We start from the raw sequence: 12,448 nt of genomic DNA, 5'->3' as shown, positions 1-12,448 counted from the left end.
AATCGTAGGAATATGAATTTATATGTTAGGTATAGGGGGAGGAGCGAGGGAAGAAAATGGTGAGGTGTTAAAAAGTAGCAGGAAAGGTTGAAGAAGAAATATGGATTACAGGGATTGCAGGGATATGACAGAGATGACAAAAAAATAATAATAATAGAAAGGGTGGTACCATGGTAGAAGGTATAAAAGTCGTAGGAGGCATCTGATGACTAACTGGCGTATAAGAAAAGAGAGAAATGATAGTGATTTTTAATAATTTTAAGAACACTAAAAACACATAGTACGGAGAATTTTCTTTAAAATATACGTTAAAGTTTATGAAAAATGTTAATCGAAATACATTCAACAAATTTAGGGGCACAAGATAGGAGAAAGATCTTTTTTTTTTTCTAAAAATGGAAGAAAATAAATTGGTTATAATTTATTTTTTTGTATTACAAGTTTTGATATATGGGTATAACATAGTAATATGTTTTGTTGGATATTGATAAATTGACTTTTTTTTAGAAAACTCTTCTCACCTTACCACCCAACCTAACTCTCTCCTTAAATGCGTTAACAATTCTTTTATCATGTAAATCATTATAAATTACAATTTTTTTCAAGATATTAAGCATGCATTTCTTTAAAAATTTTATTATATATATTTATTATTTTGTAACACAATATATAAATATATAAAATATTATTTTGATTTGAAATATAACCCGTGCATAGCACGGGTCAAAACACTAGTGACAAATTAACAAGGGATGCATATGTAATCAACCAAATATGATTACATAATATCTAAACTTCCGTTACATTTGTTGAAAAGATTGTCACGTAAATCAGATTAAGAAAGCAGAAATATTATCTTCAATATACGTACATGACAATTTACTAATCTGTACTGCATGAATTAACTTTAATACTAGTATATTTTTTGAGCAATAAATTGAAACTGAATTATATTTTGTAATTAATTGCACAGAAAAAAAATTACCCATTGTGAAATTAAACGAAAGGCTCCTCTTAGGGCATCATGTATATATAGTAACTTAAGTTGGATGCAGAAGGAGCAGGGGCACTGAGGTAAAATCATACCACTACATATTGGTACCATGAAAGTTGGATGAGAGAGAGACCGAGAGGCGGGGAGGTGGGGGAGACAAGAGGTCAAATAGTCGTCTGAGAATTTTGGGATGGACCCCTGACTTCCTCGTGGTATAGAGACATCAGACTTCAGCGGCATGGCATGCGGTGTCCGTCCGGGTCCATTAAAGCGTCGCAGCCGTAGAAACTTCGGTTACGATTTTGAGAAGGAAAGTGTTAAACCGTTGGGGTCCACAACTTGCGTTTTAAGTGCGTTAAGGCTCATCAAATCGACGTACAAATGATTCTTTTTTGGTTTTCTTTTAAAATTCAAATAAAGTACAAATTGTTCAGCGGAGCCCCATGGCAAGAGACGGCGAGCACTTTATATATTGTTCTGATTTATCAATTTGTTCCCAACATCTTTTCACCGCCACTTTCACTTTTTTCCTGTTTTTTTGTTAATCCATTATTTCTGTCGTAGATTAAACATCCAGCCAGCCCAAAGGTACGAAGATAGATTTTTACCGTCAAACCTCAGTAGACTTTATATTCAGGTCCTCATCTATTATGTGATTTCCCAAAATTGATTAGGTATCCCATCTTCAATGAAGAAGAAGTTATAAATTAATGACATGACTCGAGTTGCTTGCTTAGATAGTCTACTAACTAAGCATGATTATATAATTTCCAAATCGCAAGTCTTTCCAACTCATTATTTTAAAATTTTTGGAAATTCGAACAGAATAGGTAATAAGAAGAAAACCACAATGGGCAAAAGAGATCACAAGATTTTGCTGCTGTTCTTAAGTTTAAATAGATAGAACAATTCAATTGTTACTAGCTTTGTAGAGAATCCAAATGAATTGTTTGATTTGCAACGAACAGATTCATCATGTCCTACAAATCAATTAATTAATCATGTTTAGTTGCATTGAGCTTGGCGTATACCCAAATAATTAATGAGTCTTCATGAAAAATCTTTACTCTAAGTTAGTAACCTAACTAGCAATATAGTATAAGATTTACTTGACACTCTTCTATTTTGCTGATTTTCTCCGTGATAGGGGTGTGCATCGAATTCGAAATCGATAATTCGAAAGTTTGAATTTGGAATTTTTCGAAATTTTGGTACCTGATAATTCGACCGAATTCGATTTCGAATTCACCAATTCTGAATTCAAATTCGTACCGAATTCAATTCGGAATTTGGTAAATTCCGATTTCACCGAATTCGGAAAAATTTATATATTATATAAATATAATATAATATTATATAGTATAAATTTTATATTACATGTATAAAAAATATATTTATACATTAAAAATGAATTTAAAATCGAAATCGAAATTCAAATTCCGATTTGAAAAACTCCATTACCGAATTCGAACCAAATTCGAAATATATGAATTCGGAAAACCTGAATTCGATTCCGATTTCCGATTTACCGATTTTGAAAATTTCGAATTCAATTCAAATTCGGTCGGTACATCGGAAATTTTCGATTTTGCACACCCCTACTCCCTGATATATAGCACGCGCGTGCGCGCACACAAAGAATAAGCACGTGATATAGAAGGAAATTAGAATTCACCAACTCCTGCAAAGCATAAGCTGAGTTTTAATCCAAAATACCATCTACAAAATCAGTTGAAAACCACTGTGCCGGTTGGCTAAATTGGTCCAAGAAAAGAAAAAAAGGCAACTAAAATCTGAAAACAGGACCAACAAGAACTCAATATTATATCCGGGGGGACTCGGGAGCTTCAGGCTGACAAATTAATTCAAGGAACCATAAACTGATGATTCACATTCAACAGGCTATGTCAGTTCCGCCTATTCAACAGTTGACAACGTTGGTTACAGAAAGCTAGAACCAACTTGGCAAGAGTTAAGAGCAAAGGATACAAAACAGCTATGCGATTCTAAACATGTTTCATCGCATCTAGGAGGAGGGAGCAATTGTCTATTTAGTACCAAAAAGAATATCAGAAGTATGACATTATGAGATCCGTATAAATTTGAAGATGCAGAATGCAAGGGAGGTCAATAAGTGAAAACAAACCTCAAAATATCATCTGCCAGAAAAATTGCAGGTGATAGGTCGAGCCTGCCAAAGATCAGAGACCGAGGGTGAAATTTTAGTTTAAAATCGGGCAAATGAGACGTCAGAGTTCAAACCAATTGAATCGAATCCAACTCACCCAACAAAGTGACAGAAGTGATAAGTATGATGAGGGGTTCATTTTTTGGTTGTTGTTGGTTTTGGGGATTTTTTTTTTTGTTTGGGGGGGGGGGGGGGGGGGGCGGGGGGGAGGTAAAAGTTCTCAGCATGAAGACGCCAAGCTCTTACACTTTAAACGTCTACAGCTTAAGAGTTTAAAGTCAATATGAATGGATAAGCCTGAATACGAATACAAAAGACAGCCTCCATAACCAAGAGCATTTTTTGAAAATTGAATAGGCAAACTACAATCAATTTAAAATTCAGCACAATCGAGAGAAAAAATAATCAATGGGACGAAACGAAGAAACTAAAAGCATAGAGAGTGGTTTTATCATCAATGGTTAGATAACCAGAATTATATATTTGAGAAATTGTATGCAAACATCAGAAATACGAATTCCTACTTCAGGTTCAAGGAATCCTGATACTGCTATGAACAGAGTTTACAGGCCAATATGAACACCAGTAGATTAAGACATGGCAAACTGCAGGCTGAAGCATTCCATATTGATTACAGCAACGTAAGACTAGCGGCTGATAAGTCATATGACCCAAAACCAAGACACAACAGATCCAATTGCAAGACCAGCCACCAAGAACAACACAAGAACAATCCCTGCAGTTTCTGCATGTTGCAATACTACTGTTCTGGGAGTCAAAATCATTAGTACGCTGGTCAAGTAGCCATTTGTGAGACCCAAAAGACAGGTTAGTAGTGTAACAGGAAACTCCGTTCTAAAGAATTTGGGACCATGCATACATCCATAGAAAAGAGGCAAGAAGAGCAACCTAGCAAAGGAGGCACCTATTGCAACCTTCGCATTCTCAAGGACATACAATGAAGTTAGACACTTGCCAACCAGATCAAACACGTTGTAGCCTGTAATCAAGATTATGGGGTACCAGTCTTTGAGAAGAACAGAATGCACATCCTCTGTGATGTATCCAGGAAATATGCACAACGTCACAACATAGATGATGCAAATTCCAAACCCATGCCATTTGATGGTCCCAACAATGTCCCATAAAGTTGATCTCCACAGATCTCTAGTTAAGTCACCTTTCTCTTCCTCCTCATCATTCACAGCTTGAGTTTTCAATTCATTGTAGTACTTTATAACTGGAAGTTTATGGGCCACATTATAGAGGATAATGCAAACAACCATCACAGCGATGCTAACAATGAAATACAGATTTGCACTGCTTCTGAGCCCATGTGAATCTTGTGGATATACAGCTTTGGTTAAGATTCTGAGCAACGATACAAGGACACCTGTTTGCACAGTTTAAGAATTAAATGGTTGAGTTATAACTTTTTCAAAAAAATTAGGCTAATAATACCAAATTTTTCTCATCGGAATTATGGATGGTTTGCATTTGGCTGTAGTAAAGCCATTGAAGCAAACAATGCTAATTCAATGCATGCTAGAGCGCTGAAAAGATGCTTAAGAATTAACCTCTAACAGATTCGTTAGAAAGGTAGACAGATCTAGTGTACGATCTTCAGTAAAATGATTAAGATAGATTAAGTTCTCCGCTGACATGTGGCTTGGAAACTATGCAAGCCAGGTCAACAGTGAGACTCTGATAGTGCAAGTGATTCACAAAGTTCCAAGCTTTACCACCAGGGGCAAATTGGGAACCAATTCTGCATTTGCCCCTGACATGCCAGCACTTTTTGCACGGGAGAACTTGCTCAAAAAGGTTTCATTTGCTCATGGACAAGCATCCTGGAATCATTTACTTACCAGCTCCATCAGGAAGACATGATTCCTGAAAACCATATGGATTGTTAGTTGTTTCATTGCCTTTTTCGGACTAACGAACTCAATGGTAGTTGTTTCACGCATTGTTGTATTGCCAAATATGACTTTTAAAAGTGACCTGCTACTAATCTGTAAGTCCAAGCACAGCCCAAATCTGGAATGTCACATCCAGGATCTCTCATCAAGTTAACTCTTTCCTTTTCTAAGAACATATACTCTTCAAGGGCCTTAACATTTAGAACAGGACTGGTTGATAACTTTTCTCTTCAAGCAAATCATCGCTCTTCCTTTTTTTGGTCATTTTCTAAATTTCAGTCTATCTATCTGTCTATCTTATTATCTATCCCATAAACTAAATGACTGGGTTGGTCTCCTCCCCTCAGTCCTGAACTGACACCCTCCATCTACCTATTTACCTTATTATCCATGGCCTTACCAATACAAATGAGTTAGTCCCCTCCCCTCTGTCATGACCTGACACCAGCCTATGTTTATAGAGTGCCTCCATACATGAAAACCGTACACCAGTGCATTCCACAGAGACACCAACAACAAAAATTATCCATAATCGGGTGACATGGTAAGCAACTTCCTTAACCATACACCAAAAAAGAAAACAAGGAGGGAGGAGCATTCAGAGATATCACTTCCCATCCCATGTCAACAATTTGGAGATTATTGAAAATATCTCACTAGTGAAAGTCTGAAAGAATCAGAGTATCAGACAGGTTTTAATGTCAACAAGCAAATAGTCATATTACTCCAGTTAACATTTGCTTTCACGTTAAACAGCTTCAAGACAGCATAACCTTACGTCTCAAAAGCACCACACAGAATTTACCATCAACAGTAAGAAACAAAATAGTACTATAAACAAAAATCAACAAATGCAGCTGTAGCCAAAACCAGAGTCAAAAGTCCAGACATGTTGATTACAGCACTCTATCACTAGTAAATAAGTCTACTTTTGAAGAGATCGTAATAGTATTCAACCAGCAAACTCTTTAGCAAGAACAGCATAAACCACAAAGTACTACGTTAAACTCAACAAGTCAACTGCGTGATGTTCTATCATAGATCTATGCTAGCAAAAGAACTAAACTTCGATAGAAGACACAAGTTTATTTGCTACCAGTATAAAAAAAGTAGAACTTGACCAGATAGCAGATCACAATTCTCAAAATGCAAAAACACCATATCATTTGCATCAGATTATGTACTAATTCAATCAATTCTAAATAAAGGATGCAACTTTACAATCTTAACATCAATGCCATAGCTCAAAGTGCAATAATCTCACTTACCGACAAAGTCAAAAACCAGAACACAACTCACAAGTTCACCAAAAATCATTATTGACAAAAAAAGAAGAAGAAAGTTCAATACTTACCAGAAGCAGCAGTTCCAGCAACGACAGCTTGCATGTATCTTTCAGGCAATTCACCAGCAGATCCAATAATACTCCCCTGAACCAATGCATCAGCAATCCCACAAAGCCCCACCAAACACACAGTCACATAGTACCCGCCATACACGCCAACTTTCCCCTTCACATACCAGACATCCATTAATGGCACTGCCAGTAAAGCCAGCGCAAACAGGACTAGCCCAGCATTGATCCTGACAAAAGAGCTTGATTTGTGCTCGAATGCTATGATCAAAAGCAGGGAAATTAAGCCCACTATCATGTAAACTATAGCGTAAACTCGGTCGACTGACGCGTCGGGGTAGAGGTAGATGAAGTAATCAACTGCTGTGATGAAAGCGTTCCATGGGAGAAGGTAGCCCGCCCCTAGTGTGAAGTATACAATGTAAGCTAGATGGAAGGAGTCTTCTGGGATTTTGGGATTGTCGGAGGGTGGTTTGGGGATTAAAAGAGTGGTTGCTGATTCTGTGTCGCCACCGGCGGCAGCGGTGGTCGTGCCGGAAACAACCATCGGAATTGGAGGTTGTGAGGGCTGTTAAAAAATGAAAGAAAAAACAAAATCCCCTTTCCCCGGGGCTCCGGTGGGCTGTTTGGCTACTTAAGAGTTTGGATCTTTTAAAGAGAAATTCGGTAGGCGGAGCCGGTGGTCAACATTACCCTTTCCCGAATGGCGAGATAATTGGAGTCGTGGGGAGATTTCAGAGGAAACGGTGGCGTCTCCTGAATCCTGATTTGTACGAGCTGGGAAGATCATTCAATGGTACGGAATCTGTTGACCTCAGTCATGGTCGTTGAGTTTTGAGCAGCGCATCCGGCTTGCTTTGGCTTAACACTACATTTGTCTACGTAAATGCAAGCTTTTAATCTTTTTCCTTTTCCTAATTCGTCTAATTAGCAAATTGTTTTAGGCTAGATATGAATGTTTTGTTTTGGAATAATGAAGTCAATTCGAGGATTATTGAGTTGTAATTCTCACCTATTACTCCCATAATTGTGAATTCTTTGTAATCTTAGTACCAAAAAAAATTAATAAAGTTTGCAATTCTTTTGCCATAAATATGATTTTGTTTTTCACCTATTCATACCAAAGTTTAAGTCACCTACATTAAAATTTTTATTTGAGAACGTAGACGAGTCTAATCAAGTAGTTGTTTGATTACATTTGTACGATTTTGTTGTACTCTCTAAAAAATGTGTAAAAGGTTGAAAGTGAGATGTGCATAAAGAGTGAATGACTCCAGAATCAAATTATCGACTTTTCTTCTTCGTCTCAGAACTTTGTCATTGGCCCAGCATTTTGGATCGGCTGTGCATCTAAACACGTTTTTAATGCGGGATCGCCAAACATTACATTGAGCTCTGTTCCTGGAATTTCACTCTCATGTCCGCGAGACTAACAGAGGCCTACTAGCCGGAATTACTCAAGGTTTTGTAAGAAATTGCAGGTGAAGAATCTGTTCATCATTCCTGCGGAACACAATCCCTTCTGCAGATTCATGTCTGATTCCCTTCTTAAAATGTTCATGCGACCAGGGTTCCAATTTTGTGGGATTTTAATCCCATTTTATGTGATTCCTGTAGACGAAGACAAGCAAAGCACTGCCAATTGCCAACTTTCCTTGCTCCGGTGTTGCATGTAGAAGAAGAGATAAGTCCAGTTAGTGGGATATTATAGGATTAGAAGAATTCACTCTGCAAATCACGAAAATTGTATTTATTTCGCTGTATCTGGGCAATAGGTCTCAGTCCAAGTCAAGAATGTTATGGTTTGTATGTCTAACTAGAGATGAGCCTTATCATTGCGCTTAATAGAAGAAAGAGAATCAAGCTGGTGCCGAAAGAAGAAGGCCAAAACTTGAAAGATTGTTTTATCCCACTAGATGTAATAATTTGTTCTTCAGTCAAGGGCCTCAAGGCGATATTACTATAGGGCAGCTTAATATTTCCCAGAAAAGATTTGCAGGGTGAAATATTCTAATGATTGTACAATTGCATGACCGATCTTTTTCTATTCCCCTATGAGAAAAGGTCTCATTCAGAGCCAAGGCGAAAAAAAACAATAATGTCTTTACAACAACTAGTAGTCTCGTACGTAAGGGATGGAGATGGAGATGGAGATGGAAATGGACCCAACTAAATTATACAAAAATTCGGAAAGAACTAAACTATTTGAAAAAATATTTCAAAAAATCTTGGATAAGAAATGTAGACAAGGGGTTTCGAACCCTTACCTACACCCGTGGACGAGAAACGCCCCCACACTTAAGTGCCATAGACCTTCCTAAAGCAAATACTTTGTTCAATTCTTACCATGCATCTACTACCAAATGTGTATCAAAAAGAAAAGTTGAAAATGACCAAGCCAGCCAAAAGGATAAAAAAAAAAAGAAAGAAAAATGATAATGATAATTGAGTGAAGTCTCCATTGTTTACATTGAGAATAGATAAATGATAATTTGTTTTATATTTTGTGATCTACTGGGGTAACTGGCAAGCTCCTACTTTCTAACCAATGGCACAAAGATATTGTTCTCATCGTTTTCCCATATGCTTTTCCTTTGCTATGTTCGGCAATTTGTCCCAGGTATTGTGCTGCATTCGGAAATTAGAGCATGTAAAATGCTATATTTATAGTTGGACTCAATCAATGTGTTTTACTTCCTGGACTATGCATAACAAATGCTTTAAAATACTCTAAAATGACAAATTCCTCGTAAAACAAGTTAGAACTAGTGCACATATATATTCAAGCCATTTGCCTTCTGCATATTTTGCAAGTCCTTTTTTTATTGCTCTTTCTACCCTTGGACATTATTAAATCAATTAGTTTTCTTTACCTAGTCTCCTCGTTGCTCTTTTTTTTCAACTTTTATGTATTAATGAAACCACCGGTCCCAATTCATCATCTTCATATTAGTTTGTTGGTTTAACACATGCAACGCTTCAAATTTCAAGAATCTTCAACTGAACATTTGTTGAATACTATCTGCTCTAAAGCCTTGAACAAAATGAAATCTCTCAGTCAACATGCATTACTTGTTTATCTCCTAGTACTTTCTTGTACAATAGTCTCTTCAATTGCTCGGGGTCCGGATGGTAATTGTATTATAGGCATACAAAATTCCTCACCTGGGAGGAATTCAAATTGTAGAAACGGAAGCTGGGATGGATTTTTAACCAACAATTGCTGTGAAATCCCGTTTAAGGGATACTTGTATGGATTGGCACAGCGGGCAAATCAAAGTGGACAAATCTTTCTCAACTCCACTGAGCAAAATGACTGCTTGTCATCAATGAAGAATAGTGATCCAGATGCTTTTGACTGTGGCATTCAGAAGCTAACAAATGGACTTGGGGCCTGCTCTGATTATTCTGTAACTGATATTGATACAAAGCTTGGAAACAGATTAAACAGCTTGCGCGAGAGCTGCAAGCTGGTGGGTTCAGATGGTGGATCAGATCAGTATTGCAACCAGTGTTCAATGAGTTGGAGAGGGATGAATACATCATCCAACAGCAGCAATGAGATGAGGAATTCTCAACCTGACAATTGCAGATTTGCGGTCCTGATTTCTCTGATTAGCCAAAGAATTAATGATGATCACTGGTTCCAGGCAATATCTAACTGTCTTGAAGATGGTAGCCCGAATATAGGTATTAAAGTTGCCAAATTCACCAGTAATCGCTGACTGTTTAATCTTCTTTACCCAGTCTTGTTGCTTGTATAATTTTGCATTCATTTTTATCACTGACAAGATACAATGTTGCCAGCATATGATTTGAATGATCAAGCAAGTCACGGTCGAAAGAAAAGAAAGTTGACAACAGGTAATTCTAAATTTGAGGTCAACTTCAATCATTTGATGCATTTACAGAAATCATGCGTTGTTTCTAAACTTCTGCTGGTTGCAGATTTTTGGATTCTAATTGGTGGGGTAGTGGGGATTGCAGCCATTGTCACTATTGCATGTTTTGTTTTGTTGAGGAAAAATACGAAAGGATCTCCCCAAGGAAATGAAGGTACTCCCTTTGAACAACTTTGGTGACATTACTTTGTATAGATTAGAGCTGTGAATAATAATTCCTTGTCTCCATTTGACAGTTTCGGATAATTCACTCGATGGAGAATCCAGATGCGTAACTATTTCAATAAAAGAGGTTTATTCTGCCACCAATAATCTCAGTGACTTAAACTTAATTGGCCAAGGCATAGCTGGTGAGTAAAATACTACTTCTAAGTGATGCATAAATGGAAAAACTAAAAGACTTGATCCACATTGTAAACATAGCTGTTTCTTGATTCCTTTAAGGCATACAATGTCAGATAGAAGGCATAGTGGATTCTTCTGTATAGCTGTAAGTTAATAGCAGTTGATAATCTTTTAGAAGCAAAGGTTAATATAAAACTAATATGATCCGATAAAAATCTAATTAATTACTATGCATAATCAAATTTCTATTTGTTCATCTGAAGACTCTCTCTCACATTTTTTTTTTTTTTTGATAATACTTCAGTGATCCTGTGTAAATCAGGACTTCGTTCAGCAAACGTTTTTTCATGAAAGTGGACTTTTGCAATTTTACCAGGAAAGGTGTATAAAGGCATTCTATCAGATGGTCAGCGCATCGCCGTCAAGCATATAATCAACGATGGGCACATGGATACATTTGTCAGGGAGGTTAAAAGCCTCTCCCACATCAAACATCCAAACCTGGTTGCCTTGCTAGGTCACTGTGATGGAGATGATGAGTGTTTTCTAGTGTATGAGCTATGTCACAATGGAAATCTTTCACAATGGCTATTCGGTATGTGAATTTCAACTTGCAGCATTTTTTATGGGAAGTAAAGGCCTTCACTGAATCTATTCTTCTCCTCTGCGTATTGTGGTAAACAGGAAAAGAAAAAACTCTGTCTTGGATCCAAAGGTTAAATATTGCAATAGATTGTGGTAGGGGCCTTGGCTTTCTCCACACATATCCAGGAGGTTGTATTGTTCACCGTGATATTAAGGTAACTTTCAACTCTACATTCGCTAGGTATTGTCCTCTATATTCCAAAACCGTTTTCACTTATCCACTGTAATCGCTTGCAGCCAACAAATATTCTCATCTGTGCTAACTTTCAAGCAAAACTGTCGGACTTTGGGTTATCTAAGGTTATGAGCATGGGCCAATCGTTTGTAAGCTCGGAAGTAAGGGGAACATTTGGTTATGTAGATCCTGAGTACCGAAAAAACCGCCATGTTAATTCCTCAGGCGATGTCTACAGTTTTGGGATAGTACTGCTACAACTTCTATCAGGGCAAAGAGTTATTAACATGGACCTGCAGAAGCCTGTGCATCTGAACAAAGTGGTACGAGATAAAATGCAGTCATTTTTCATACTTAAATGTCTGCATAATTTCGTTGGCTTTATGTTTATATTTCTACTATGTCTGTCAATTGCCAGGCCAAAAGCGTCATAAGAGGTGGGAATATGACCGAGTTTGCTGATTCCAAACTTCATGGGGATTACTCATTTGAAGCTTTTGAGCTCGTATTTAAGCTAGCTTTGTCATGCACAGGGCTCAAGCAGCAGAGGCCAAGAATGAAACATGTGGTTGGAAGACTGGAGGAAGCCCTTGACATCTCAATGAGAGCCAATTCAGTTAGACCAACATTTTACAACTAATGTCTGGAAATGATTGAAACCCAGTATCAATACAGACTTTCTCAGGCATGACTTCTCATAAAAATATGTGCAGGTCCACTAATATCGATGGAAATATGAGCATGGACAAGCTTTGATGAGATTCAGCTTGACTCGAAATTGTATACTTCAAGATTCCGATGAATATGATGAATAAGCAAGAAGGACCTTAGGAGTTAGCTAGAAAGGAAAACACAGCCACCACAAACAAGAGGATTTGTTTTACTTGACAAATGACAATCAATTTCAGGACAGGCAAAATATT

The 12,448-nt window shown here is 37.3% G+C and overlaps 2 protein-coding genes across 2 annotated transcripts; one reads left to right on the top strand and one right to left on the bottom strand.

Annotated features, from left to right (window-relative positions):
• Positions 1-3,628: 3,628 nt before the first annotated feature.
• Positions 3,629-7,328, bottom strand: LOC113717377 (equilibrative nucleotide transporter 1-like). Its single transcript, XM_027242197.2, has 2 exons — positions 6,459-7,328; positions 3,629-4,575 (listed from the first exon to the last, which is right to left on the bottom strand). The coding sequence occupies exons 1-2, from the start codon at positions 7,003-7,005 to the stop codon at positions 3,845-3,847; spliced, it is 1,278 nt and encodes a 425-aa protein (XP_027097998.1). The 5' UTR covers positions 7,006-7,328; the 3' UTR covers positions 3,629-3,844.
• A 2,069-nt stretch (positions 7,329-9,397) lies between these two features.
• LOC140016933 (putative receptor-like protein kinase At5g39000) lies at positions 9,398-12,438 on the top strand. The gene is made up of 8 exons (XM_072071216.1): positions 9,398-10,148; positions 10,266-10,322; positions 10,407-10,514; positions 10,597-10,710; positions 11,082-11,300; positions 11,390-11,505; positions 11,588-11,848; positions 11,944-12,438. The coding sequence occupies exons 1-8, from the start codon at positions 9,428-9,430 to the stop codon at positions 12,163-12,165; spliced, it is 1,818 nt and encodes a 605-aa protein (XP_071927317.1). The 5' UTR covers positions 9,398-9,427; the 3' UTR covers positions 12,166-12,438.
• The last annotated feature ends 10 nt before the right edge of the window (positions 12,439-12,448 follow it).

The sequence above is a fragment of the Coffea arabica genome, chromosome 11c (assembly GCF_036785885.1).
Source record: "Coffea arabica cultivar ET-39 chromosome 11c, Coffea Arabica ET-39 HiFi, whole genome shotgun sequence".
NCBI classification, from domain to species: Eukaryota; Viridiplantae; Streptophyta; class Magnoliopsida; order Gentianales; family Rubiaceae; genus Coffea; species Coffea arabica.
The sequence above is the reverse complement of the archived record's forward strand: the minus strand, read 5'-3'. Positions and strand labels throughout refer to the sequence as shown.

Bases quoted from the DNA above. Each gene is read 5' to 3' on its own strand.
- LOC140016933 (XM_072071216.1), top strand. From the start codon at position 9,428: ATGCAACGCTTCAAATTTCAAGAATCTTCAACTGAACATTTGTTGAAT. The intron at 10,711-11,081 runs GTGAGTAAAATA...CAATTTTACCAG, and splicing joins AATTGGCCAAGGCATAGCTG to GAAAGGTGTATAAAGGCATT. The intron at 11,301-11,389 runs GTATGTGAATTT...TGTGGTAAACAG, and splicing joins TCTTTCACAATGGCTATTCG to GAAAAGAAAAAACTCTGTCT.
- LOC113717377 (XM_027242197.2), bottom strand. From the start codon at position 7,005: ATGGTTGTTTCCGGCACGACCACCGCTGCCGCCGGTGGCGACACAGAA. The intron at 4,576-6,458 runs GTAAGTATTGAA...CTGTGCAAACAG, and splicing joins TGCTGGAACTGCTGCTTCTG to GTGTCCTTGTATCGTTGCTC.